The sequence below is a fragment of the Scyliorhinus torazame genome, chromosome 25, assembly GCF_047496885.1.
Source record: "Scyliorhinus torazame isolate Kashiwa2021f chromosome 25, sScyTor2.1, whole genome shotgun sequence".
NCBI lineage: Eukaryota > Metazoa > Chordata > Chondrichthyes > Carcharhiniformes > Scyliorhinidae > Scyliorhinus > Scyliorhinus torazame.
The window spans coordinates 34,435,493-34,462,095 of NC_092731.1; the positions used below are offsets into that span (position 1 = coordinate 34,435,493).

Below are 26,603 nucleotides of genomic sequence, written 5' to 3' on the forward strand. Positions count from 1 at the left end.
GCACTGGAGCTGCTGCGGAATCCGGATCGCAAACTTCTTGCCTGGGTATCGTTGCTGGTTGTCACTGTACGCTGAGGTACGGCTATATGGATGGAAACCGTTCACTCTGGTACCATGATTTGTTATGTTCTCTGTGTAACATAAGCGGCTTCCTTGTGGTGCACTTGACAAAGGAAGGTTCAGACATGGAGATAACTTCAACACGTTTATTAAACTATTTACACTTCTATTTCTCGGGTTTGACACTATTGCTAATCCTACTATAGCTACCCAGACTGACTAACCAGTTGCTGCAATCCACGTGGTGGGTGTAATATTGAATCAACCCTGTGTCTCTACTCACTGACTGTCTCCACTGGAAAGAGGCAGATCATGAGTGTGGTGTCCTTTATTTATGGGTTAGTGTAATGCTCTCCTGTGGTCGTGTCACCTCTTGTGGTGTATCGTGAATGTCCATTGGTCGTGTCCTATCTAACTGATCTATTGGCTGTGTGTGTGATGTCTCTTGAGCTCCCTCTAGTGTCTAGCTAGCCTACATGTATTTACATTGATGCACATCACCACAGTGTGTGGGCGGATAAGGAGGAGCATCCAAAACTATGTGATAACAAATGACACAGGAGGTAACAGCAACAATGTTTCGGGAGGCTATGAAGGCGGTTATCAGAGGGGAGTTAATTTCTATTAGGTCCCACAGAGAGAAGAGGGAGAGGGCGGAGTGGGAGAGGCTGGTGGGAGAGATACTCAGAGTAGACAGGAGGTACGCAGAGACCCCCAAGGAGGGGTTGCTAAAGGAGCGTCGGAGATTGCAGGCAGAGTTTGATTTGCTGACCACTGGGAAGGTGGAGGCACGGCTGAGGAAGGTGAAAGGGGCAGTCTACGAGTATGGGGAGAAAGCAAGTAGGATGCTGGCGCACCAACTTCACAGGAGAGAGTCAGCCAGGGAGATCGGGGGAGTGAGGGATAAGGAAGGTAATATGGTCTTGGACCCAGAGAAGATCAATGAAGTCTTCAAGGAGTTTTATTGTAAACTGTACGAGTCAGAACCCCCGAGGGGAGGGGAAGGGATGAAGCAATTTATGGATCAATTGTGGTTCCCAAGGGTGGACGAAGATCTGGTGGAGGGACTGGGGGCCCCGTTTGAGTTGGAGGAGATAGTTAAGGGCCTAGCAAGTATGCAGTAAGGCAAGGCCCCCGGTCGAGACGGCTTCCCTGTAGAATTTTATAAGAAATTCTCGGAGCTACTGAGCCCACTCCTGCTAAGAACCTTTAACGAGGCAAAGGAGAGAGGAACCCCCCCCCCCCCCCCCCCCCGACGATGTTGCAGGCATTGATCTCGCTCATTTTGAAGAGGGAGAAGGATCCGCTTCAATGTGGGTCCTACAGGCGATATCGCTCCTGAATGTGGATGCCAAATTGTTGGCGAAAATTTTGCCTACCAGAATAGAGGACTGCGTCCCGGGAGTGATTGAGGAGGACCAGACGGGTTTGGTCAAGGGCAGGCAATTGAACACACATGTGAGGAGACTCCTGAATATTATTATGATGCCCTCAGAAGGAGGGGATGCAGAAGTAGTGGCTGCAATGGATGCAGAGAAAGCCTTTGACAGGGTGGAACGGGAGTACCTGTGGGAAGTGTTAGGTAGGTTTGGATTTGGTGAGGGATTCGTAGGGTGGGTCAAGCTACTGTACCAGGCCCCCGTAGCAAGTGTATCCACGAACCGGTGAGGTTGGAGTATTTTAGACTGCATCGAGGGACGAGGCAAGGGTGCCCCCTATCCCCACTACTGTTTGCCCTGGCAATTGAGCCGTTGGCCATAGCGCTCAGGACTTCAAGGAACTGGAGGGGGCTGGTACGGGGGGAGGCGGAGCATCGGTTTCCCTCTACGCAGACGACCTACTATTGTATATTTCGGACCCGCTAGAGGGGATGGGGGAGGTCATGCGGATCCTAAGGGACTTTGGGAGCTTCTCTGGGTATAAGTTGAATGTGGGGAAAAGTGAGCTGTTTGTAACCCACGCTAGGGGTCAGGAGGAGAGACTGGGGGAGCTCACGTTCAAGAAGTTTGGGGAGAAGCTTTCGTTACCTAGGTATGCAGGTGGCTAGGAACTGGGATGCCCTACACAGGCTCAATCTATCTCTACTTGTAGAGCAGATGGAGGGAGACTTTAAAAGATGGGACATGCTCCTGCTTTCCCTGGCGGGAAGGGTGCAGACTGTGAAGACGACGGTTCTCCCCAGATTCCTGTTTGTTTTTCAGTGATTTCCCATCTTCATCCCCAAATCCTTCTTCAAGCGGGTGAACAGCATTATCACAGGATTTGTGTGGGCAAACAAGACCCCGGGAGTCGGCCCCGGGGGGGGGGGGGGGGGGGGGGGGTGGCACTGCCGAACTTCTGTAGCTACTATTGGGCGGCTAATGTGGCCATGATTAGGAAATGGGGAATGGAGGAGGAGGCGGCGTCATGGAAAGGCAGCAGCCTAGGGGCACTAGTAACGGCACCGCTGCCGTTCTTGCCGGCACGATATACCACACGCCCGGTGGTGACGGTGGCACTGAGGGTCTGGGGGCAGTGGAGAAGGCACAGGAAGGGGAGGGGGCCTCCGTTTGGACCCCGATACGGAACAACCATAGATTTGCTCCGGGCAAGATAGACGGGGGGGTTTCAAGGCTGGCATAGGGCAGGCATTAGAAGGATGGGAGACCTGTTTATAGATGGGACTTTCCCTAGCTTGAAGGCGCTGGAGGAGAAGTTCAGCCTACCCCCGGAAAATGCCTTTAGTGACCTCCAAGTTCACGACTTTCTCAGAAAACAGGCGGGGACATTTCCGTTGCTACTTCCTCGAAGGATGCAGGACAGGGTGGTGTCTGGCATCTGGGTAGGAGAGGGGAAGGTGTCGGACATCTACCAAGAGCTGCAGGAGGCGGAGGAAGCCTCAGTGGAGGAACTGAAGGGCAAGTCGGAGGAGGAGCTAGATGAGGGCCTGTGGGCTGATGCCCTGGGCAGGGTGAATTCTTCCTCATCATGTGCCAGGCTCAGCTTAATTCGGTTTAAGGTGGTGCATCTGGCTCACATGAGGACGGCGAGAATGAGCCAAGTTCTTTGGGGTGGAGGACAGGTGTGCGAGGTGTTCAGGGAGTCCGACGAACCATGTCCATATGTTCTTGGCATGCCCAGCGCTTAAAGAATTCTGGCAGGGCTTTGCGAGGACTATGTCCAGGATTTTGGACACGTGGGTGAAGCCGAGTCCAACAATAGCGATCTTTGGGGTGTCGGAGGATCCGGGAGTGCAGGAAGCGAAAGGTGCCAAGGTGTTGGCCTTTGCCTCCCTGGTAGCCTGGAGATGGATCTTGTTCATGTGGAGGGACGCGAAACCCCAGAGTGTGGAGACCTGGGTTAGTGACATGGCTGGGTTCCTCAGCCTGGAGCAAATAAAGTTTGTCAAACTTTCCTTGACTTTCATGGGGAGCGGTAAAATGTCAGCAGCAGCAATCTGGGAGAGGGGGGTGGATTGAAGAAGGGGGGGGAACTGTCTAATGTATGTTTTCTTTTTGTATAATGGTAACAGCCACCTAGTTTTGTGAAATATTTTTCATTTATTTTTCTGTTATTAGTTATGTAAAAATTCTGTTTGAAAAAAGCTTTAATAAAAACAATTTTAAATTTAAAAAAAAAAAAAAAAATATATATATATAAATTGAGGGCAAGTTTTTTTTTTTTATTGAGCCGATTCCTCTTTCCCACATCAGAGGTTTAGTCACTAAATATTTTTTTCTCGCCTCTGGGCTGGAATATTCTGGGCTCTGGGTTTCAAGTAAATTTTATTTGATGCTTGTGCTGTTTCTATGTGCTCTCTTTCCCCTTTGCCGTAAATATTTGTGTTCAGTTATTGCTCCTCATTCCTGTTGACAGACCTACACGGTGCCTCTTTTTGCTATACTGTATCACCACTAGTCAGGGTTGTGAGGTCTGTCACTAGACCTATGATTTCTGAGTCCTGTGTTGCCCATGATATGATCGATCTGTATCCATTTAAGAAAAACTGTGCCCACCAAAATATCAAATTGTAAAATTAACCACTAAGTTGCTCATGAACCTGAAAAGTGATTTTAAACAGATTTTGTATTACTTAAGATGCTCTTGCAAAACCTGAACAGCGGTTTTACAAATCAGCTTATGTGGTGAACCCATGACCCATATAAATCACCACCAACCAGACGTTTGCTGGATTGTGCTCCTCAGTTTATGACCCAAATATCCAGTTCCTCTGACTCTTGTTGGTAGTGCTTCCATCAGAAACTCCTGAGTGTCAGCACTGGCCTGCACACTTGGTATCTTTTGTGTTATGTTACGTCACTTAAATGCACCCACTGGTGCAGATCCACGGAACAGCCGTAAAATTTTTGGGGAAAACATGCCCAGTTCCTTTTATCTCGTCAGTGAGGTTGTACCAGACATACCCACACCAGAGTTGGGGTAGCATCAGAAACTCCCAGCAGTAAGCAGTTGGATATCCCCAAAGGTGAACTGATTCGACTGTCTCTCTTTGCAGATACCAGGTCTGATGCAACGGAGGACCAAGTGGAAGATGGACAGTTGTTTGGTACGAAGTTGGCTTCGGATGCGAGAGCTGTACCTTTTCAGAACCCTTCTGAACCACACTGGCTTAAAAAGAGTGATCTGTCTGATTCCGCAGTGATCAAAGGCAACACGGTTTCTGTTTTATCAGAACATCACGGTGATGTTTGCACAGCAGGAGTTAAATGGGAGCAGGATGAACTAAAGGCGACTCGTCAACTTAAAGTCAAGATGGCAGAAGACTTCAAAGAACAGCATTGCCAGGAACCAACGTACCCTGATGGTCCTGATGATTCCGATCCCCCTCCTGTGAGAAGAAAGAATTGTAATGGTAAAGACGAAGATGCTCATTTCACTGTAAGCAAAGAATCATCCATTGGGAGCTCTGACTTCGGCAGTCATTCAGATTTTGACATAAATACAGATGAAGTGAATGAAATTGATGTGGAAATACTGGTATGTACTGATCAACTATTCAAATGAATTTGTTTGTTAAAGTTGTGAATAGCGAATTAATTTATTTGTTCGTGTTCCCAATTCCGCTCTTACAGTTGGTTAACTGTAGCTCTTCCATTGGCTGATCTATTCAGTAGAAAGACTTACTGAGCTGTGCAGACTCGAGAGTGTCATGCACACAGCTTGTCCGGTAGTTTGCTCACTGCAGTCAGCTCCTGGTATCTCATTCAGATTGAGCAAAACTGCCCTGGATTCTTCTGCTGGTTGTAGATGACCCTGTTAGAGTTCTGTGTTTGCAGATGCTGGGGAATACTGGTTGTACTGCCAGTGTTTGCAGTGTGCACTTGTGTGGAAAGAACAGCCAGGTGAGTGAGGTACCGAGGGGTGATGTCCAGAGGATCCTACCTGTGTGTGTCTCGGGTATTCGGTCTATGGAAGGGGAATGATCAAAAGTAGCAGCAAATAATCTGCACCAGGAATTAATTATTATTGAAGTTTATGGTGGATTTTCTTTCTGATTGTATTGCCTGGCCTGATCTTTCAAGAAATCTAAATTCGAATTTTGGCTCCATGACTCACTTCACCCCAGGCGGACTATCCTGCCCTACAGAACTCCCTTCTGTTTGCTGATATTTATAAATAGCTAAAGGAGCGGGCAGGGCTTGTGATCCAGAATGTTCTCAACATTGTAAAGGCAGTAAAATGCAGAGAGGGTGAGAAATAATGGTACTATTGACTATTGCAATAATTTATAGCGGCTGAGTTTTGCTGTGTGATAAATAAACTAGAAGCTGAACTAGAAACTAGTATACACAGTGCTACATGATCTGAGATCATTTTGTGTTTGAAACCAAGACGAGTCTTGGTGTTGAACAGTGTAACATCCCTGGTTGTGTTCCAAGACGGTGTCTGTCTTTCTTGTCTCTCTCTCTCGAGCTATGCTGGCCTTCGCCCAATATCCACCCAGGCTGGTAATGCTGCAGGGACTATCCAATAAAAAGTGTTTCACTCTACCATGCAAAACACTGCCTCACATCATTCTTGCATTGTTATCTTCGTGTCACTTGTGACACCGATTATCACTTGTGCCCAACATTGAGATGTAATTCCTTGATCGGTCAAAACTTGCGAAACAATCCTGATTGGGCAGCACAGTGGTTAGCACTGCTGCCTCAGAGCGCCAGGGGCCCGGTTCAATTCCGACTTTGGGTCACACTGTGGAGTTTGTGTGAGTTTGCACGTTCTCCCCGTGTCTGCGTGGGTTTTCTCAGGGTGCTCCAGTTTCCTCCCACAGTCCAAAGATGTGCAGGTTAGGTAGATTGGCCATGATAAATTGCCCCTCAGTGTCTAACGGTTAGCTGGGGTTACGGGGATCGGGTGAGGGAGTGGGCGGAGTTGGGATGCTCTTTCAGAGGGTCAGTGCAGAATCGATGGGCCAAATGGTCACCTACATTGCAGGATTCTATGCTAAGAATCACACTGATGGCCAATCTAAGATTAATGATTAAAACATTTTTAAAAAAATAATCTTTATTGTCACAAGTAGGCTTACATTAACACAGCAATGAAGCTACTGTGAAAAGCCCCTAGTCGCCACATTCCGGCGCCTGTTCGGGTACACGGAGAATTCCGAATGTCCAATTCACCTAACAAGCACGTCTTTTGGGACTTGTGGGAGGAAACCGGAGCACCCGGAGGAAATACACGCAGACACAGGGCGAATGTGCAGACTCCGCACAGACAGTAACCCAAGCCGGGAGTCGCACCTGGGACCCTGGAGCTGTGAAGTAATAGTGTTAACCACTGTGCTACCATGCTGCCCATTATCAGTTGGGCTCGGAGTGTTGCTCGCTTGCGTGTGCTGAAAGCTTTGTCCATTCACACACAGGGCCCTGTCCTTTGCTAACAAGGAACATGCCCACACGGTGCACCTATTTCAACTAAACAAAACCATTCCCTGGATCATTCCTCATGGCAATGTTTTGACCAATCAGAGTTGATCTGTCAAACATTTTGAGTTAACAGGATGCTGGAAAAGCTCACCATCTATCAGGAAAGAACATTTTGAATAGTTAAAAAAAAATGTTTCCCATTATTCATTGTTCACCCCACCGTTTAATTTGTTTACCCAATTCACCATAGTCCGCTCTCCCCTCATAGCTATATAATTGATCAAGATTTTTGTTTAACATGGCATTGACTAGTGTTATGGTCACTATTTCCCAACAAATCTTTTACCACAACATCACTAATTACCCTGCTTCATTACACAACTCTAGATCTAAGTTACTCTTAGTTGATTCCACTTCTCCAAGAAGCTGTCACAAATCATTTTACAAACTCCTCTTCTAGATTATTTTTCCCAATTTGATTATCCCTGTCTATATGAAGATAGGTCCCACACAATTATTACATTTTCTTTGTTCCTTGAAGAGCTGTGGATCAGCAGCAGCAGCAGAATTGTACTCAACCGTAAACTGTAAAATTGAGTCCCTGCATTACCACCAAGCCGGGGAATCAACCCTGGTTCAATGGAGAGTGCAGGAGGTCATGCCAGGAGCAACACCAGGCATAGCTTAAACTGAGGTGTCAACCGAGTGAAGCTACAATGCAGGTCTGTTTACGCGCCAAACAGCACAAATAGCAAGTCGTCTAAGCGATTTCACAACCAATGGATCAGATCTAAGCTCTGCCACCTTGTCGCATTCAGTCGTGAATGATGCTGGGCAATTTGGAGGAGGAGGCTCCACAGATATCCCTATCCTCAATGATGGAAGAACCCTGCACATCAGTGCAAAAGAAAAGTCTGAAGCATTCGCATCAATCATCAGCCAGAAGTGCTGAGTGGATGATCAATGCCTGCAGTCTTCGGAGGTCCCCAACATCACCCATGCTAATCTTCAGCCAATTATGTACACACAAGCATACAATTTGATTCCCTTCACATGATAGCAAGAAATGACTCCAAGCTTTGGATTCCTAATGCAAAGCTCTGAGCCCTGACACTATTCCGGCAATTGTGTTGAAAACGTGTGCTCCAGTACTGGCTGTGTCGCTAGCCAAGATGTTCCAGTAGAGCTGCGACACTGGCAGCTACCCGACCATGTGGAAAATTACCCAGGTGTGTCCTCTGCACAGAACGCACGACAGGCCAACTAGGCCAATTACCACCCTATCAGTCTACTGTAAATCATTCGTAAAGTGATGGAAACCGTCATCAACAGTGCTATCAAGCTGCACTTAGCAATAACCTGCTCCCTGATGCTCAATTTTGGTTCTGCCAGGACCATTCAGCTCCTGACCACATAATAGTCTTGGTTCAAACATGAATAAAGAGCTTAATGCCAGAGGTGAGGTGAGAGTGACTGCCCTTGACATCAAGGCAACATTTGATCGAGTATGGGATCAAGGAGCCCGAGCAAAACTGGAGTTCAGTGGGAATCGGGGGAAACCCCCTGGTTGGAGTCATACCTGGCACAAAGGAAGATGGTTGTGGTGGTTGGAGGTCAATCATCTCGGCTTCAGGACATAGACATAGAATTTACAGTGCAGAAGGAGGCCATTCGGCCCATCGAGTCTGCACTGGCTCTTGGAAAGAGCACCCTACCCAAGGTCCACACTATATCCCCAGTAACCCCACCCAACACTAAGGGCAATTTAGCTTGGCCAATCCACTAAACCTGCACATCTTTGGACTGTGGTAGGAAACCGGAGCACCCGGAGGAAACCCACGCACACACTGGGAGAACGTGCAGACTCCGCATAGACAGTGACCCAAGCCATAATCGAACCTGGGACCCTGGAGCTGTGAAGCAATTATGCTAACCACAATGCTACCGTGCTGCCCTATCATAGAACATAGAACGGTACAGCACAGCACAGGCCCTTCAGCCCACAATGTTGTGCCAACCATTAGATTAATCCTAATCCAAGATCAACCTAACCTACCCCTTCAATTTACTGCTGTCCATGTGCCTGTCTAAGAGTCGCTTAAAATGTCCCTAATAACTCTGACTCCACCACCTCTGCCGGCAGTGCATTCCACACACCCACCACTCTCTGTGTAAAGAACCTACCTCTGACATCTCCCCTACACCTTCCTCCAGTCACCTTAAAATTATGTCCACTCGTGACAGTCATTTCCACCCTGGGGAAAAGTCTCTGGCTATCCACTCTATCCATGCCTCTCATCACCTTGTACACCTCTATCAAGTCACCTCTCTGCCTTCTTCGCTCTAGTGAGACAAGCCCTAGCTCCCTCAACCTTTCTTCATAAGACATGCCCTCCAGTCCAGGCAGCATCCTGGTAAATCTCCTCTGTACCCTCTCCAAAGCATCCACATCCTTCCTATAATGAGGCGACCAGAACTGGACACAATATTCCAAGTGTGGTCTAACTAGGGTTTTATAAAGCTGCAGCAAAACCTCATGGCTCTTAAACTTAATCCCCCTGTTAATGAAAGCCAACACACCACACGCCTTCTTAACAACCCTATCAACCTGGGTGGCAACTTTGAGGGATCTATGTACGTGGACCCCACGATCCCTCTGTTCCTCCACACTTCCAAGAATCCTGCCTTTAACCCTGTATTCAGCATTCAAATTCGACCTTCCAAAATGAATCACTTCACATTTATCAAGGTTGAACTCCATCTGCCACTTCTCAGCCCAGCTCTGCATCCTATCAATGTCCTGTTGTAACCTGCAACAGCCCTCAACACTATCTACAACTCCCCCAACCTTCGTGTCATCGGCAAACTTACTAGCCCACCCTTCCACTTCCTCATCCAAGTCATTTATAAAAACCACAAAGAGCAGAGGTCCCAGAACAGACCCTTGCGGGACACCACTGGTCACCGACCTCCAGGCGGAATATTTTCCATCCACTACCACTCGCTGTCTTTCGGCCAGCCAATTCTGTATCCAGACAGCCAAATTTCCCTGTATCCCATGCCCCCTAACTTTCTGAATGAGGCTACCATGGGGAACCTTATGAAATGCCTTACTGAAATCCATACACACCACATCCACTGCCCAACCTTCATCAGTGTGTCTCGTCACATCCTCAAAGAATTCAATGAGGTTTGTGAGGCATGACCTGCCCCTCACAAAGCCATGCTGTCTATCTTTAATCAAACTATGTTTTTCTAAATAATCATAAATCCTATCTCTCCAAATCCTTTCCAAAATTTTGCTCACCACAGACGTAAGACTGATGGGTCTGTAATTCCCAGGGATTTCCCTATTCCCTTTCTTGAACAGGGGAACAACATTCGCCTCCCTCCAATCATCCGGTACTACTCCAGTGGAGAGTGGGGACGCAAAGATCATCGCCAATGGCACAGCAATCTCCTCCCTCGCTTCCCATAGTAACCTTGGGTATAATCCTGTCAGGCCCAGGGGACTTATCTATCCTGATGCTTTTCAGAATTTCCAGCACATCCACCTTCTTAACATCAACCTGTTCGAGTCTATTAATCTGATTCACACTGTCCTCATGAGCACCAAGGTCCCTCTCTCTAGTGAATACTAAAGCAAAATATTCATTTAGGGCCTCCCCTACTTCCTCAGACTCTAGGCACAAGTTCACTCCACTATCCCTGATTGGCCCTACACTCACTCTGATCATCCTCTTATTTCTCACAAGTGTAGAACGCCTTGGGGTTTTCCCTAATCCTTCCCACCAGGGCTTTTTCATGCCCCCTTCTAGCTCCCCTCAGTCCATTTTTGAGTTCCTTCCTGGCTACCTTGTAACCCTCTAGAGCCGTGCCAGATCCTTGCTTCCTCAACCTTACGTAAGCTTCCTTCTTCCTCTTGACTAGAAGCTCCACTTCTCTTGTCATCCAAGGCTCCTTCACCTTACCATTCCTTCCTCGTCTCAGTGGGACAAAACTAACCCAGCACTTGCAGCAAGTGCTCCTTAAACAACCCCCACATTACTGTTGTGCATTTCCCCAAGAACAATTGTTCCCACTTTATGCTCCTCAGCCCCTGTCTAATGGCAGTATAAATTCCCCTCCCCAATTAAATACCTTCCCATACTGTCCGTTCCTATCCCCCTCCATGCTCAACATCATCCAGGACAAAGCAGTGATCCTGCATGTTCTATACATTTCTGTTGAATATGTGATGCTTTACACTTGTGAATATCAAACATCTTCTGCAGTATATACCCGTGTAAAAGAAGCCAATCTCCTGTTAAAAAATAGACCATATTTTTTTCAGAGATCAAAGCCCCTGTTGACAGCCTCTCTCATTCCAGGGACTGCTTTGCGTACTCCGCAAAAAAAGCCAGCAGAAAGGAGTTATTGGTTAACTAACAGAAAGCAAAGAGTGGGGATAAATGCGTGTTTTTCTGGTTGGCGATCAGTGGCTAGTGTTGTGCCTCCGGGATCAGTTTTGGGACTGCAATTGTTTACAATTTACATAGATGATTTGGAGTTGGGGACCAAGTGTAATGTGTCAAAGTTTGCAGATGGTACTAAGATCAGTGGTGTGTGCAGAGGACACAAAGTCTGCAGAGGGATATAGATAATTTGGGTGGGCAAGGGTCTGGCAGATGGAGTACAATGTTGGTAAATGTGAGGTCATCCATTTTGGTAGGAATAGCAACAAAATGGGCTATTATTTTCATGGTTAAAAAATTGCAGCATGCTGCTGTGCAAAGAGACCTGGGTGTCCTTGTGCATGGATCGCAAAATGTTGGTTTGCAGGTGCTGCAAGTAATTAAGAAGGCAAATGGAATTTTGTCCTTCATTGCTAGAGGGATGGAGTTTAAAAACAGGGAGGTTATGCTGCAGCTGTATAGCGTGCTGGTGAGGCCACACCTGGAGTACAGTGTACAGTTTTGGTCTGCTTACTTTAGAAAGGATGTATTGGCTCTGCAGAGGAGATTCACGAGGCTGATTCCAGAGTTGAGAGGATTGGTTTATGAGGAGAGACTGAGTAGACTGGGACTATACTCATTGGAATTTAGACAAATGAGGGAATGATAGAAACACATAAAATTGTGAAGGAAATAGTTGAGATAGAAGAAGGGAAATTGTTTCCACTGGCGGGTGAAACTAGAACTAGAGGGCATAGCCTCAAAATAAGGGGGATTTAGGACTGAGTTGAGGAGGAACTTCTTCACCCAAAGGATTGTGAATCTATGGAATTCCCTGCCCAGTGAAGCAGTTGAGGCTACCTCATTGATTTTTAAGGCACAGATAGATAGATTTTTGAACGGTAAATGAATTAAGGGTCACGGTGAGCGGGTGGTAAGTGGAGCCAAGTCCACAAAAGATCAGCCATGATCTTATTGAATGGCGGAGCAGGCTCGAGGGGTCAGTTAGCCTACTCCTGCTCCCTAGTTCTTATGCAACACTGTTTGGAAAAGTCATGAGGCTGACCTGCTTGCCCAGCAGGCGTTGCTTGAACTGATTCTCCGCTAACATTGCCATCGCAGACATCCCAGATCACAGCACACCTTGCGGACAATATCCTTGAAATAGCAACAGGCCATGGGGAGCTGGCCAATCAGTGAACTTGTGTGGATAGCCGGTCCATGTACTGGATGCTGTATGGGCCCATGCATGTGAACCCTTCGAAACCAGTTGGCTTTTAATTTTTTTGCCGATGAAACTGGTTCAAAAAGACTTTTACACGGGTAAGAACAGTCCATTCCCTTTATTGTGTAAGTTTATTTGCTTTATCTAGTTGACAGTGCCTTCATGTGGTGGTTATCAATAATCTGCTTACTGATGCTTGGGTTCCACCAGGATCACCCTGTTCACAACTTCCAGACCTTGGTCCAAACATGGACAAAGGAGTTAAATTCCAGAGCTGGGAGTCCTCTCCCTAATATCAAGGCAGCATTTGATTGAGTGTGGCATCAAAAAGCCCTAGTAAAATTGAACTTGAGTTAGGATCAGGGACCTAACTGGCCGGCGTTGAACGTAGCACAAATGACCATAGTTGTGATCAGAGGTCAATCATCTCCGCACCAGGCCATTGCCGCAGGAGTCCTTCTGGTCAATGTCCAAGGCCCAACCATCATCTTCTGCTTTAGCAATCACCCTTCCTGCTTCATTAGGTCAGAAATGGGGATGTTAGCTGATTATTGCACAGTGTTCAGATCCATTACAACTCCCAAGACACTGAAGCAGTCTGTGTCCCCTTGCAGCAAGACCTGGACATCATTCAGACTTGGGCTAGAAGAAAGATTTGTGTCACAAGTGCCAAGCACCAACCATCTCCAGCAAGAGAGAATCTAACAATCTCTCCCTTTGGCATTCAACTGCATTATCGTCGCTGAATCCCCCACTATCCGCATATTTCAGGGGGGGGTTACCATTGGCTAGAAACTAAACTGGACCTGTCATCTAACTATGGGAGCTAATCTGTGACCAGTGACTCACTATCTGACTCTTTTGAACATCCACAAGGTATAAGTCAGGGGTGTGATGGAATACTTTCCGTTTGCCAGGATGATTGTGGCTCCAGTAACACTCGAACTCAATAGCATCCAGGACAAAGCGGTTTGCTTGATGTGCATCATTCCACGAGGCTTCTTCCCAAAGCCACAACGTCTACCACCTAGAACGAGAAGGACAGCAAAAGTGTGGGAACATCATCAAGTTCCCCTCCAATTGTACACAGCCGTGTTTTGGAACGCAATCCTTTCTGACATGCTGCTGAGCCATAATTCCGGATCCCCTGCCTCCCACCTAACAGCACTGTGGGAGTACCTGCATTACACAGACTACAGCAATTCAAGGAGGTTCACTCCCATTTTATTTCAAATGATCTTAGGGGTTGTTGCCTTTTCTGTATCTCTGTCTTTTCCTGTGGCTCTGTTCCAATTATGGCAATCAGTGGGTTTGCCCTCCTTTCTTTGGCATCTATGTTCTAATGCTGAGTCGCCAGGTATCAAATGATACCACCACAAGGTTCAACCGGATATCGATCAAAGAGCCAAACACCAGTTAGTTAGTTCAAGGTCAAGGGTACTTTATTTACACACACTTAGTCATGCAACAGAAACACTACTAGTTAACTACACCTATCGACGAAGACAACCTGTACTTAACTTCGGTCACACGGCTTAGATCAGAGGAACAGTGGCCGCTGTCCAATTTTGGATCTATCGAGTCCGAAGGAGTAACTGCTGCTCAGCTAGGCTCATCCGTCTGGTAGCGAGCGAAGCGAGCGTTGAACTTGGACTTGCTTCTGGTGGTGCTGCACTTGGGAAATGGTCGTAGCCAGGGGGCCTGGTCCAAGAGAGGACGAACATATGGCAGACTCTTCTTATACTTGGGGGTTTCTTCTTATACTTGGAGGTTTTCGCGCTCTTTTGGGCGGTCCTCCGGTTTGGGCCGCACTAATTGGGTGATCCCTGATCACACTGTTCGATTCCTAACCAATAAGTGGGCAGGGATCTGGATGGCTGGGTGTGTCCCAAGCGGTCACTGACCCCGTTGTTTACGCTTCCCCTCAACAGGGAGTGGCGCCAAAATGTCTGTGTCTGTACCGGTCGCTCAAGTGCCAGTCCTTTGTTCTGGTGAAGATGGGCTATCGAATGCTAATCGGCCCATCAAAATGCTAATTGGTCGGAGTCTCGATACTGTCTGGACTCCTTGCTTGCAAATATACATTTCAGGCTCTGAGCCTGCCTGAGTCTTGCCTTGTTCATTTTACCTGCTAGGCTTTGCGAGTTTCTCTGTCCCTAGTTGTAAGTGGCCATCCCAGATGGCTGCAGGGTGGGAAATAAATGCTGGCCTTGCCCGTGTTGCCCACATCCCATGAAAAAATAAGACCTGTTACAGCACAGAAGGCAGTCATTTGACCCAATGTGTCTACACTGACTCTCGAAATGAGCATTTCACCGAGTGCCATTGTCCTGGAGTCTTGTTCCTTTTATATTGTTCCTGAATATTGTTCCTTTTCAGACCATCCAATTCCTTCTTGAATGCCACGATTAAACCTGGTCTCCACCGCACACTCAGGCTGTGTATTCCAGACCTTAAAAAAAGTTTTTCTCATATCGCTTTTGCTTCTGTTGCCAATTACTTTTCTCGTTCTCCATTCTTTCACGAGTGGGAACATTTCCTATCTGCTCTGTCCAGACCCCTCGTGCTGAATACTTCTATCAAATCTCCTCTCAGCTGCCTTTTCTCCAAGAAAAATGGTCCCAACTCTTCCAATAAAAGCAGCAGATGCTGAAAAAACACAGTAGGTCTGGCAGCATCTCTGGAGAGAGAAACAGTGGACGTTTCAAATCTGCATGACACTTCTTCAGGGCTCTGTTTATTCTGGTAAACCTCTTCTGCACTTTCTCCAATGCCTTCACATCCTTACTAAAATGTGGCACCCAGAACTGTTCGCAATACTCCAGCTGATGCCTAACTTGTGTCTTACACAAGTTGAACATAACCTCCTTGCTCTTGTGCTGTAAGCCCTTATTAATAAAGCATGGGATACTGCTCTAAAGTCATATGGACTCGAAAGGTTAACTCTATTTTCTCTCTCCATAGATACTGCCAGACTTGGTTTTTTCCAACATTTTCTTTTTTTTGTCTAGGATACTGTTTGCTTTATTAACTGTCTCTCAACCTATCCTGCCACCTTAAATGACTTGTGAACACCTTGCTGAGAGCCATCTCCAAGGTCATCGTGAAATGCAAGGGTCTCAATACCGACTCCTGGGAAACTCCACCACAAACCCTCCTCCAGCCTGAAAAACATCCATTAACCATTACCATCTGTTTCCTGTCACTCAGCCAATGTTGTATCCATGTTGCTACTGTCCATTTTATTCTATGAGCTCGAACCTCCCTCACAAACCTGTGTGGCTCTGGATTAAATGCCTTTTGGAAGTCCACACTGTGCCACATCAAGAGCATTACCTCATCGACCATCTTCGCCGAGCTCCAGCAAATTGGTCACTTTTTTTTCCCCTTGTCAAATCCACGCTGGCTCTCCTTCAGTGACCTGCATTTGTCCATGTGACCATTAATGAAGTCCTGAATTACAGTCTCTACAGGTTTCCCCACCACCAAAGTTAAACTGACGTTGTTGAGTTTACCCTATTGTTGAACAAGGACGAGACGTTTGCAATTCAAAGTTGATGCTTTAGTCACCACTTCTCACCCTGTGGGTACGGTTTGCTTCCCCTGCTATGAACCGTGTTGGGATGATCTATAAATTGTTCCTGTGTTTACAGTGGAGTGTCAACATTGATCATGTGCTGCTGTCGGCCTTGTGCCAACAGCTCTCTGCTCCAGAGGTATGGGAACTGCCAGCGGGATCTGTCTAATTGTCAGTATAAACCTGGTTACACATTATGCAGGCAAACACCTGTTTTTTATACACAATCATGTGGACTGTCCAGATGTGAACAAATCCCTGGCAATGCTGTTAATACAGTGGGTAACTGGCAGTATGGCTGGAAACTTATCAAAGGTTGCATCAGACACGATTTGAACCATTTTTCCAGGCAGCTTTTCTCAACACTTCTTTTTCTAGTTGAAGTAGCACAGAAAGGTTTTTATGTTTCTATTTGAGCTAGAATTCGATGTTCTTGTCTTTATTTACCCGCAGCAGAGTTTCTCCAATATTTTGAGCATTTGCTGGTGGATTCTGATTCTTAGAAAGGCCTTGTCTGAAAATGTTGCCGTTTTCCTGACCAGTTCGGGGGCGTCATTAGCATTCTAGTTGCCCACTGCTTTAGCAAATGCAACGGCCAAGCTTTACTTTACTTTAAAAATAATTCTGAGCGTTATGGAGCTGGGATGTATAATTGGACAAATCCAAACTCTGTCACATAGTGATCCAAGTCCCAGGCGACATGCATTTCATTTCTCAGACACTAGTTTTGCCTGTTTGAATTTTGTGTGTTTAGAGCTCTGGAAAAGCTTCGTTACCTCATTTGGGGAATAAACCCGAAACCAAAACCCCAAGATCAGCAATTTTGAGGTGAATGCAAACTAAGGCCCACTCTCCCTCCCTATGTCGCCCCATGTAGGTTTGTGCTCCCCTGCTAGAAATCAAGAATATTTAAACCTAGGTAACTCATCTGAGACTAATCACATTTCAATTCAAAGTAAAATGCGTCTTAGAAACAAGTCGGAGTGTAACTGGAACAATCTGGGGAGTTCCGAATGCCTGGCTGAGTGAATTGGGTTATTTGTGGGTCAAATGGCCTTTTTTTTTTTTTTCATCCATGACCATTTTTGTGTCCATACTGACTGATACAGAGTCACTCGGAGAGCGAAAGTGCAGATATTGAGATGGAAGATGGTGAAGTAGCCGACGAGACGGCAGCAACTGAGAAATTATGCGCACCTTCCAGGTCAGTACCAGCATTTTGACAATTGTCGTCATTTTGCATCATTTCAATTGTCATGAGGTTTATGCCTTTCCAGCCCAGAGCCATCTCTCTCTGCCTCTCTCCCTCTCTCTATCACCAATCTGATCCCTTTTTAAAATGCTTATCTGTTGTCTGACTTTGCTAGTTTTTGTTTAAAGCGATTTAAAATGTGTAATCAGTAACTTCTGAGTTTGAATATATTGGCACAGTGCGTTTTGCAGCTGCTCATGTGCTTTTAAGTTTCTGAAAAACAATAAATCCTACTACTAACATTTGATAGCATACAGTCTCCCCCATTGATGCCCCTGGGCTGTACAGCTCTTGTACCTGGGTAGGTAACCCGTTTCCAGTGTTCTGGAGTCAACCATTGAGAGAGATGGAAGAGCAGCGAATTCACATTTTTTGCTGTGTGCCACCCACCCCAGTTTTGCAACATGAAAGATACATAAGCTCTGCTTTGCTTCCCACTCCAGTGTCATGGCAGGGAATAAGAACATGGGCATCAGAATGCTCTGCTTAGTAGGTTACTCCTTTCTCCTCTCCTGAAGGTGCTGACTTCCTGTTCAGCTTTGGTTCCACAGATGGTTTCCATCACCATGCCCAGATTGCCCTGCTACTGTGGGCCATTCATCCATGGCCAGTACTATAGGGGCTGGATCGTGTCCTCATCTGCCAATCAAGTTGGAATAGGGAGTCAAGGGACAATAATTGAGGCTGTCTCTTTTTTTTCATACTCCCCATTCCACCTCAAAGATGCTGAGAAATGTTGTTTAGCTGAACTAGATAACAGCACGTAAGGATTTGGAAACTTTTCGCATCTTTAATCCAGTTTTGCTGCTGCAACAAGTGCATTTACTCAGGAATAATCTTTGCAACAAAAATAAGTCACACCTCGTAATAATTTAATCTTTTTTTAGGTGGCACTTTCACAATTATTCGCAATCTCCTAGGTTTGCACTCGGGAGAAAGGTAAGCTGAAATGTATAACATTGATTGATTTAATCCTGCGTTCTGCATTTGTGAGAGTTTGTGTATTCCGATAGGTCAAACTTCTGTTAATTTTAAAAATGCGGCATTAGAAGCTGAACTGTGGTATCATTAAATACAGGAACATTAAAACAGGTTGTATGGTGCATCACGGTGGCGCAGTGGGTTAGCCCTGTTGCTTCACGGCGCCGAGGTCCCAGATTCGATCCCGGCTCTGAGTCACTGTCCGTGTAGAGTTTGCACATTCTCTCCGTGTGTGTTTGCGTGGGTTTCGCCCCCACAACCCAAAGATGTGCAAGTAGGTGGATTGGCCATGCTAAATTGCCCCTTAATTAGAAAAAATGAGTTGGGCACTCTAAATTTATTTTAAAAAAAAACAGGTTGTGTAGTCCGTCCGATCTCTGCTGATGCTCATTTCTCACCAATTTGTCTAATCCTACTGGCCTTGCCAACCCTCATATCCTTGAATATTTACTTTTTGGCGATAGCCACATTCTGGCCGCCTGCCGTGTAAACAATTATTTTCCAGCCGACCGTTTCATCCTTTTTATGATGAACAAAAGTTTGTGCCTCTGTTAGCATCTTGCCACTCAGTGCAAATGATCTGTCACTGTTGCTTTCTCACCATAATATTGAATGCATATATCTGGGCATTCATGAACCTATCTAAACATCATTAAGATCTGCACTGACATCAGTATTGGGACAGGGGGGAACTGTACCGTTGGGACGGCCTCCACCGGAACCCATCTGGGACAGTTCCAAAAAGAAGCAGCAGGGCAGAGAGTAAATAAATAGTCAGGAACCCGAATTCTGGAACTGCAGCTAATGGCAAAACTACAAGATGTATACTGGCCAAACCAGAAGAGAGATAATAAACAAACAAATAAAGCATCAGTGCTGAGGGACAGGTCAGGGGGAGTAGCCCAGTCAGAGTTGTATATACTAATGCACGGAGTGTGAGGAATAAACGAGATGAGCCCAAATGCAAATTGAAGATTATGATGTAGTAGCTATTACCAAGACGTGGCTGCAGGATGGTCGGGACTGGGAACTGAATATTCCTGGTTATAAAGTTTACAGGAGGGACAGGGAAGATGGCAGAGGGGGTGGAGTAGCCTCACTGATTGGAAATACTCTCACCTCTTGGTGAGGGAGGATATAATGAGGGGAAAGCATCCTGTGGAGAGACCATAGGGCTGAACTGAGGAACAGAAAAGGATCTAAAACGGTAATGGGTATTGTGTAAAGACCCCCTGGTAGCAGCTCTGAGGTGTTGGATTGTATAAATTAGGCAAGTGTGTCACAAAGGCAGAGAAGTATGAATGGGGGATTTTAACTTACACATTGATTGGGAGAGGTAGACCAGCACCTGTCAGAAAGGCAGTAAATGTCTGGAATGTGTCTAGGATAGTTTCCTGCAGCAATATGTTCTAGGTGTAACAAGGAGACTGACAATATTAGATTTGGTTATGAGTAATGAGACAAATTTAATTAGTAGCCTAACTTTGCACAAAAAATTAGCAAATAGTGATCACAACATGATCAAATTCAATTTAACGGCAGAAAGTAAAAGCACGATTCAGCTGCTAGAACTTTAGACTCTGGTAAGGCTGACTACAAAGGGATGAGACCGAGACTGTCCACGGTAAACTGGGAACATCTGTTAATGGGTCAAGCGACTGAAGAACAGTAAAGAATATTTAAAGAAACATTTAACGAGATCCAGAGCAAGTATGGACCCGGAGAGCAAAGAGCTTCACTTCACAAAATAAACAGCCATGGACAACTAAAAGAGGTTATGGACAGCATAAAACTAAAAGAAGGGGATTACAAAAATATAAAACACAGCACAGATCCAGGCGAATGGGATTGATGCAAAGATCAGAAAAGGGTCACGATGCAGCTTAGAAGAGCTACAAAAAGATTATGAAAAGAAACTGGCAAAGGATATCTAACCCAATAAGGAATGCTATAGTTGTATAAAGGAAATGGGTGTGGTCAAGAGCAATGTGGGCCCACTCAAAGATGAAAATGGAGATATTGTCATTGATAATACCTCGGTATTTAGAGCTGACAAGGAGGATAACTTGCCGGAAGTCCCGAAAAAATTAATAGGCAATCGAGGACAAGGACTCAATACAATTAACGTAAGTACAGCATCACTAATTAGGAAATTAACGGAACTAAAGAGTGGCAAATCCCCTGGACCTAATAGTTTCCATCCAAGGGTATTAAAGGAAGTAGAGGAGCACATAGTAGATGCCCTAACTATAATATTCCAGAATTCCCTAGATTCATGAGTAGACCCTCTGGATTGGAAAATTGCTCATGTCACTCCACTTTTTAAGAAGGGTGAAAGGGGGAAACTAGGGAAATACAGACCTGTAATTCACATCTGTGGTGGGGAAATTGCTGGAGTCTATAATCAGGGATGGGGTAACCGAATACCTTGAAAAATGTTGATCAGGGAGAGCCAGCATGGATTCGTGAAGGGAAGGTCATGCCTGACAAATCCCCATTGAATTTTTTGGAGAGGTGACTAAGGTAGTGGACAGTGTCTATGGATGTTATTTATATGGACTTCCAAAAGACATTTGATAAAGTCCCACAGGGGCTGGTTTAGCACACTGGGCTAAATCGCTGGCTTTTAAAGCGGACCAAGACAGGCCAGCAGCACCGTTCAATTCCTGTACCAGCCTCCCCGAACAGGCGCCGGAATGTGGCGACTAGGGGCTTTTCACAGTAACGTCATTTGAAGCCTACTTGTGACACTAAGCCATTTTCATTTCATTAGAGGCTGTTGGCTAAGGTGGAAGCCATAGAATCCCTCCAGTGCAGAAGGAGGCCATTCGGCCACCCGAGTCTGCACCACCCTCTGAAAGAGCACACTACCAACTCCCCTGCCCTCTCCCTGTAACCCCACCTAACCTGCACATCCCTGGACTCTAGAGGCTATTTTATCATGGCCAATCCATCTAACCTGCACATCTTTGGACTGAGGGAGGAAACCAGAGCACCCGGAGAAAACCCACCCAGGCACAGGGAGAAAGTGCAAACTGTACACACAGTCACCCGAGGCAGCAGTGCTAACCACTGCGCCACCTATGGAGTTGAGGGCAAATTATTGACATAGTTAGGAAATTGGATGATGGCAAGCGACAGAGTGGGGATAAGATAATTACTCTAATTGGCAGGATGTGACTAGTGGTGTACCACAGGTCTGTGTTGGGGCCACAATTATTCACATTATTCATTAATTACTTGGATGATGGCATAGAAAGTCATATGTCCAAATTTGCTGATGATACAAAGTTAGGCGGCATTGTAGACAGTCCAGATAATAGCATAAAATTGCAAGGAGATATTGACAGACTAGGTGAATGGGAAAAATTGTGGCAGATGAAATTCAATGTAAGTAAATAGTCTATTTTGACTTAAAAAGGGATAGAGCAGAGCACTTTCTGAATGGAAAAAGGTTAATGTCCAAAGAGACTTGGGGGTTCAGGTGCACAGATCTTTAAAATGCCAGGAACAAGTGCAGAAAATATTCAAGAAGGCTAATGAATGTTAGCATTTATATCTAGAGATTTGGAATATAAAGACACTGGGGTTATGCTGCAGCTGTACAAATCCCTGGTTAGACCCCACTTGGAGTCACTGTGAGCAGTTCTGGGCACCACACCTTCAGAAGGATATTTCGGCCTTGGAGGGAGTGCAACGTAGGTTTATAGAAATGATGCCTGGATTTACAGGGGTTGAGTTACGAGGAGAGGTTACACAAATTGGACCTGTGTTCACCAGAATTTAGAAGGTTAAATAAAGGGTGATCTGATCGAAATATTCAAGATAATAACAGGGAAAGACAGGGCAGATAAAGATAAACTATTTCCACTGGTTGGAGATTCTAAAAATTAGGGCCAGACCGTTCAGGAGAGATGTGAGGAAGAACTTCTTCACTCAAAGGGTGGTAGAAGTTTGGAACCTTGTCCCACGAACAGCAGTTGAAGCTCGATCAGTTTTTAAATCTGAGATAAATACATTTTTGTTAAGCAAAGTATTAAGGGATATGGGCCAAAGACAGTTACATAGAGTTAGGCCACAGATCAGCCATGATTTCATTGACTGTCGGGACAGGCTTGAGGGGATGAATGGCCTATTCCTGTTCCTATCTTGGAGTCTAACCATCCACATTGGATCTGAAAGCTTTTTATGTCCTAGGCTCAACCACCTTCAGCTGCTTCATCAATGACCTTCCTTCCATCATGAGGTCAGAACTGAGGATGATCACAGATGACTGCACGATGTTCAGCACCATTTGCGGCTGCACATCCCATAAATGATTTTTTTTAAAAAAAAAGTTTCATCAGGCTGTCCGATATCTCTTTAAGTATGGTTACAGTCCCATTGCCTACCATACCGAAACAGCTGGAATGGGAATCGATGAACTTGGAATGTATCTCGTGTCCTAGATTTATGGGACTTATTGGACCAAGGATTAGAACCGATATGGCATTCTAGTGTATATCCGTGTCAATGCCACATTCTGCCTGTAATTGATGGTGAATTTCTGTTGTTTCCATTGCAAAAAAATGTAATCTTTCCTTTTTACCTTTTCTGTTGGAAGCAATTCCAGCCATCTTCTGCATCCATCAGCTCGCACGACTATGCAACAAGTAATCTTTTTTTTTATTTTAAAGATTTTGTGTAAGAGCAGGAAGAATCCACTGCTGCACACCATGAGAGAGCGAGAGTGGCGCAAACTGATGCAGGAACGTTTCAGTGAGTTGAGGAAGATGCTGTTTGAGGACGAGAAGGTTTCGAAGCGTGCCATTCTCGATGAGGTTTGTCAAAGGATTTCCCTAGTGTTTTATTTACATTTGCTAATCTTTCCCACCACTTCCTTCAAGAGAACATTCCATAATTTCTTCAGCTAATTTAGTGAAATGTGATAAAGGCCATCCAGCTCATCAGAGCCATTCCTTCCACAGATCCTATACAGTGTGCCCCACCACAGTCTCGGTCCCAATTGCTTAATATCCCCAAAGTCAATGGAGAAAAACAGCAGAATTCTCTCCATTTCTGTTCCCACTGTTGAAACAAGGCACCTCATAAACAGACCCTACCCTAGCTTTTCCCACTTTCTTCCATAAACACAAAAGCACAGCAACTGTTGTCACCTGGAATATTTATTGCTCTTGTATCATTAGCATACAACTTGTGAATTTGTCGTTACTGCTTCTGAAAATGATAGTTGATGTCAGAGTACGTTTCATAGGAAATGTCAACCCTCCAGCATGCCACCAAGAGGATATCAACAGACTGCTTGACTTGGAGGAGTTGAGAGAGGGGGAGATCGTAGTTCAGCTCAGTTGGTTTGTGATGCAGAGCGAGACCAGCAGCGCAGGTTCAATTCCTGAAGGACCTGCCTTCTCGACCTTGCCCCGCGTCTGAGGTGTGGTGATCCTTGGGTTAAATCACCACCAGTCAGCTCTCCCCCTCAAAAGGGGAAAGCAGCCTATGGCCCTCTGGGTCAATGGCGACTTTACTTACTTTTACTTGAAGTACAAAACTGACATACTAATGGAAACGTCCACTGGTTCACTCTCTTGGGGCTGACCCCTGACTTGAAGTACAATCTTGCAAAGATCATTTGTAATACATAAGGAAAATTCTTTCTGCAGGAGTAAGTTGAGAAGAAATTGCCAACAGAACAGAATTGTACAGTCTTGTTGCCTTTCTAAGGAAATGATAAAAGCACATAATAAAAATCTTTGTATAGTTCTTTAGAGTATTAGTTTTGTGGTTTAATTGTCTCGTTTTCAAGTCACTTTTGCCCATTAACGTTGGGAACCTATTGGCTGAAGCAAGTCAAATGTTTCTGTACAATTAGATCATCTTTAAAGGGCGAATGACTATGCCAGAACAAATAGAAATGCTAAGAAGAACCAGTTTAGAAGTGAGCTGAATTGTGATTTAACTGAAACTGGGGGAGGGAAAAAGCATCACGACCAAGAAATTGGACAAGGCAAGAAAACTGGTATGGGTGCGGCAATGCTTCTAATGCAGTCGGCACGCGTACTGCCATTTTGCATGATCGTGGTGTGCTGGCAATGCTGAACACACTGCTGGCTACATGCCTTAGTGGTGAACCAGAATTTTTGCAAAACTAGCACCAAATAAAGCACCATCCTGACATGGAAATATATCGCTGTTCCTTCGCTGTCGCCAAAATTCTGGAACCCCCTCGCTGACAGCACTGTGGGTGCACCTACACCTGGACTGCAGCGATTCAAGAAGGCAGCTCACCCCACCTCCTTCTCAAAGGCAGTTAAGAATGGGCAATAAATGCTGGCCTAGCCAGTGAAGACCACATCCCCATGTATACATTTTTTTAAATTTAAGAGGAGGTGCAATCTAGCTCAAGCAGGTGCCAGAATTTTTGGGGGAAGCGAATGTGAACAAGAAGAACACTGATTAATGCTGCAAAGTTCCAGAGTTCTCTGACATTGGCTGCCTTGGCGGAGGTGAACGAGAGAGATCCTCTATCCATGGGCAGCCAGGAGATGTCCAGACATGAATGAGCGCAAACATGATGGTCAGTGCCAAGAGTGTATCATCACCCTTGGATGCTGTGCCATCAATTTCGCTTATCCTGAAACGGGACAAGGACCCGGAGCTATGTGGGTCTTGCAGGCCAATTTCCCTGTTGAACGTAGACGCCAAACTGTTTGCCAAAATTTTGTCCTCTAGGATTGAGAACTGTGTACCGGACGTTATTGTGGAGGATCAGACCGGGTTCGTGAAGGGTAGGCAGCTGGTGGCCAATGTAAGAAGGCCGTTCAACGTGATCATGATGCCCCCGGAGAGTAGGGAGGGGGAGGTCGTGGTCGCGATGGATGTGAAGAAAGCTTTCAACCGGGTTGGAGGTTCTGGAGCGGTTCGGATTTGGAAGGAGCTTTATTGACTGGGTCAGGTTGATGTACCAGGCTCCTGTGGCAAGCGTATGGACGATGAGGACAACTTCGGACTATTTTAGACTGCACCGGGGGACAAGACCGGGATGTCCCCTCTCCACACTGCGGTTTACGCTGGCTATAGAGCCCCTGGCAATTGCTCTGAGAGCCTCAAGGGACTGGAAGGGGCTGGTCCGGGGTGGGGGGGGGGGGGGGGGTGGAGCACAGAGTCTCGCTGTATGCGGATGACCTGCTTTTGTATGTTTCAGATCCAATGGAGGGGATGGAAGAAATTATGGGAATTTTGGAGGAATTCGCCCGGTTCTCTGGGTATAAGCTTAATATGAGGAAGAGCGAGATGTTTGTGGTCCAGGCGAGGGGTCAGGAGAGGCAACTGGGGGAATTACCGTTCAGAGTGGTAGGGGGCAGTTTCAGATACCTAGGTATCCAAGTGGCGAGAGATTGGGACAGGCTGCATAAATTGAACTTGGCCCGGTTGGTGGATCAGACGAAGGAGGATTTCTGGAGATGGGTTGTGTTCCCGTTGTCTCTGGTGGGCAGAATTCAAACGGTAAAAATGACGGTCCTCCCAAGATTCCTATTCGTTTTCCAATGTCTCCCCATCTTCATCCCGCGGTCCTTTTTTAAGCAGGTCAATAAAGTTTTTGCGGGGTTTGTGTGGGGGGGCAAGTCCCCTCTAGTGAAGAGGGCAATTGTCGAGCGGAGTCGGGGGGAGTGTGGGCTGGCGCTGCTGAATTTCAGCAATTATTACTGGGTGGCTAATATAGCCATGGTTAGGAAGTGACTGGTGGGTTGGGGGGGAGTCGGGCGGGCAGAGAGAGTCGGCATGGGCACGTGTGGAGGCGGCTTCTTGCAAGGGCACAAGTCTGGGGGCGCTGGTAAACGACTGGTTTATAGAATGGAGCTTTCTGAGTATGAGGGCGCTGGAGGAGAAGTGTACACTTGCGGGGGGGAACTTTCTGCGGAAGCAGGTACCAACCTTCCCACTCCTGCCACTGAGGGGGATTCAGGATAGGGTGGTTTCTAGAGGATGGATAGAAGAGGAGAGCGTTTCGGACGTATATAAGGAGCTTATGGGATCGCAGGAGGCGCAGACCGAGGAGCTGAGCAAACGTGGGGGGAGAGATAGAGGAGGGCTTCTGGGCGGACGCGTTGAGTTGGGTCAACACAACCGCAACATGTGCCAGGCTCAGCCTAATCCAATTTAAGGTTGTGCACTGAGCTCACATGACAGTGGCCCAGATGAGCAGATT

The 26,603-nt window shown here is 46.1% G+C and overlaps 1 protein-coding gene across 2 annotated transcripts in view; it reads left to right on the forward strand.

Moving 5' to 3' along the window:
* LOC140402476 (uncharacterized) overlaps positions 1-26,603 on the forward strand; it is a 146,506-nt gene that overhangs the window by 91,932 nt on the left and 27,971 nt on the right. For both annotated transcript variants that reach the window (XM_072490291.1, XM_072490292.1), the window contains exons 20-23: positions 4,556-5,037; positions 17,274-17,368; positions 18,304-18,355; positions 23,074-23,217. In XM_072490291.1, the coding sequence (XP_072346392.1) occupies positions 4,556-5,037; positions 17,274-17,368; positions 18,304-18,355; positions 23,074-23,217 (773 nt within the window). The remainder of the gene's footprint in view (positions 1-4,555; positions 5,038-17,273; positions 17,369-18,303; positions 18,356-23,073; positions 23,218-26,603) is intronic.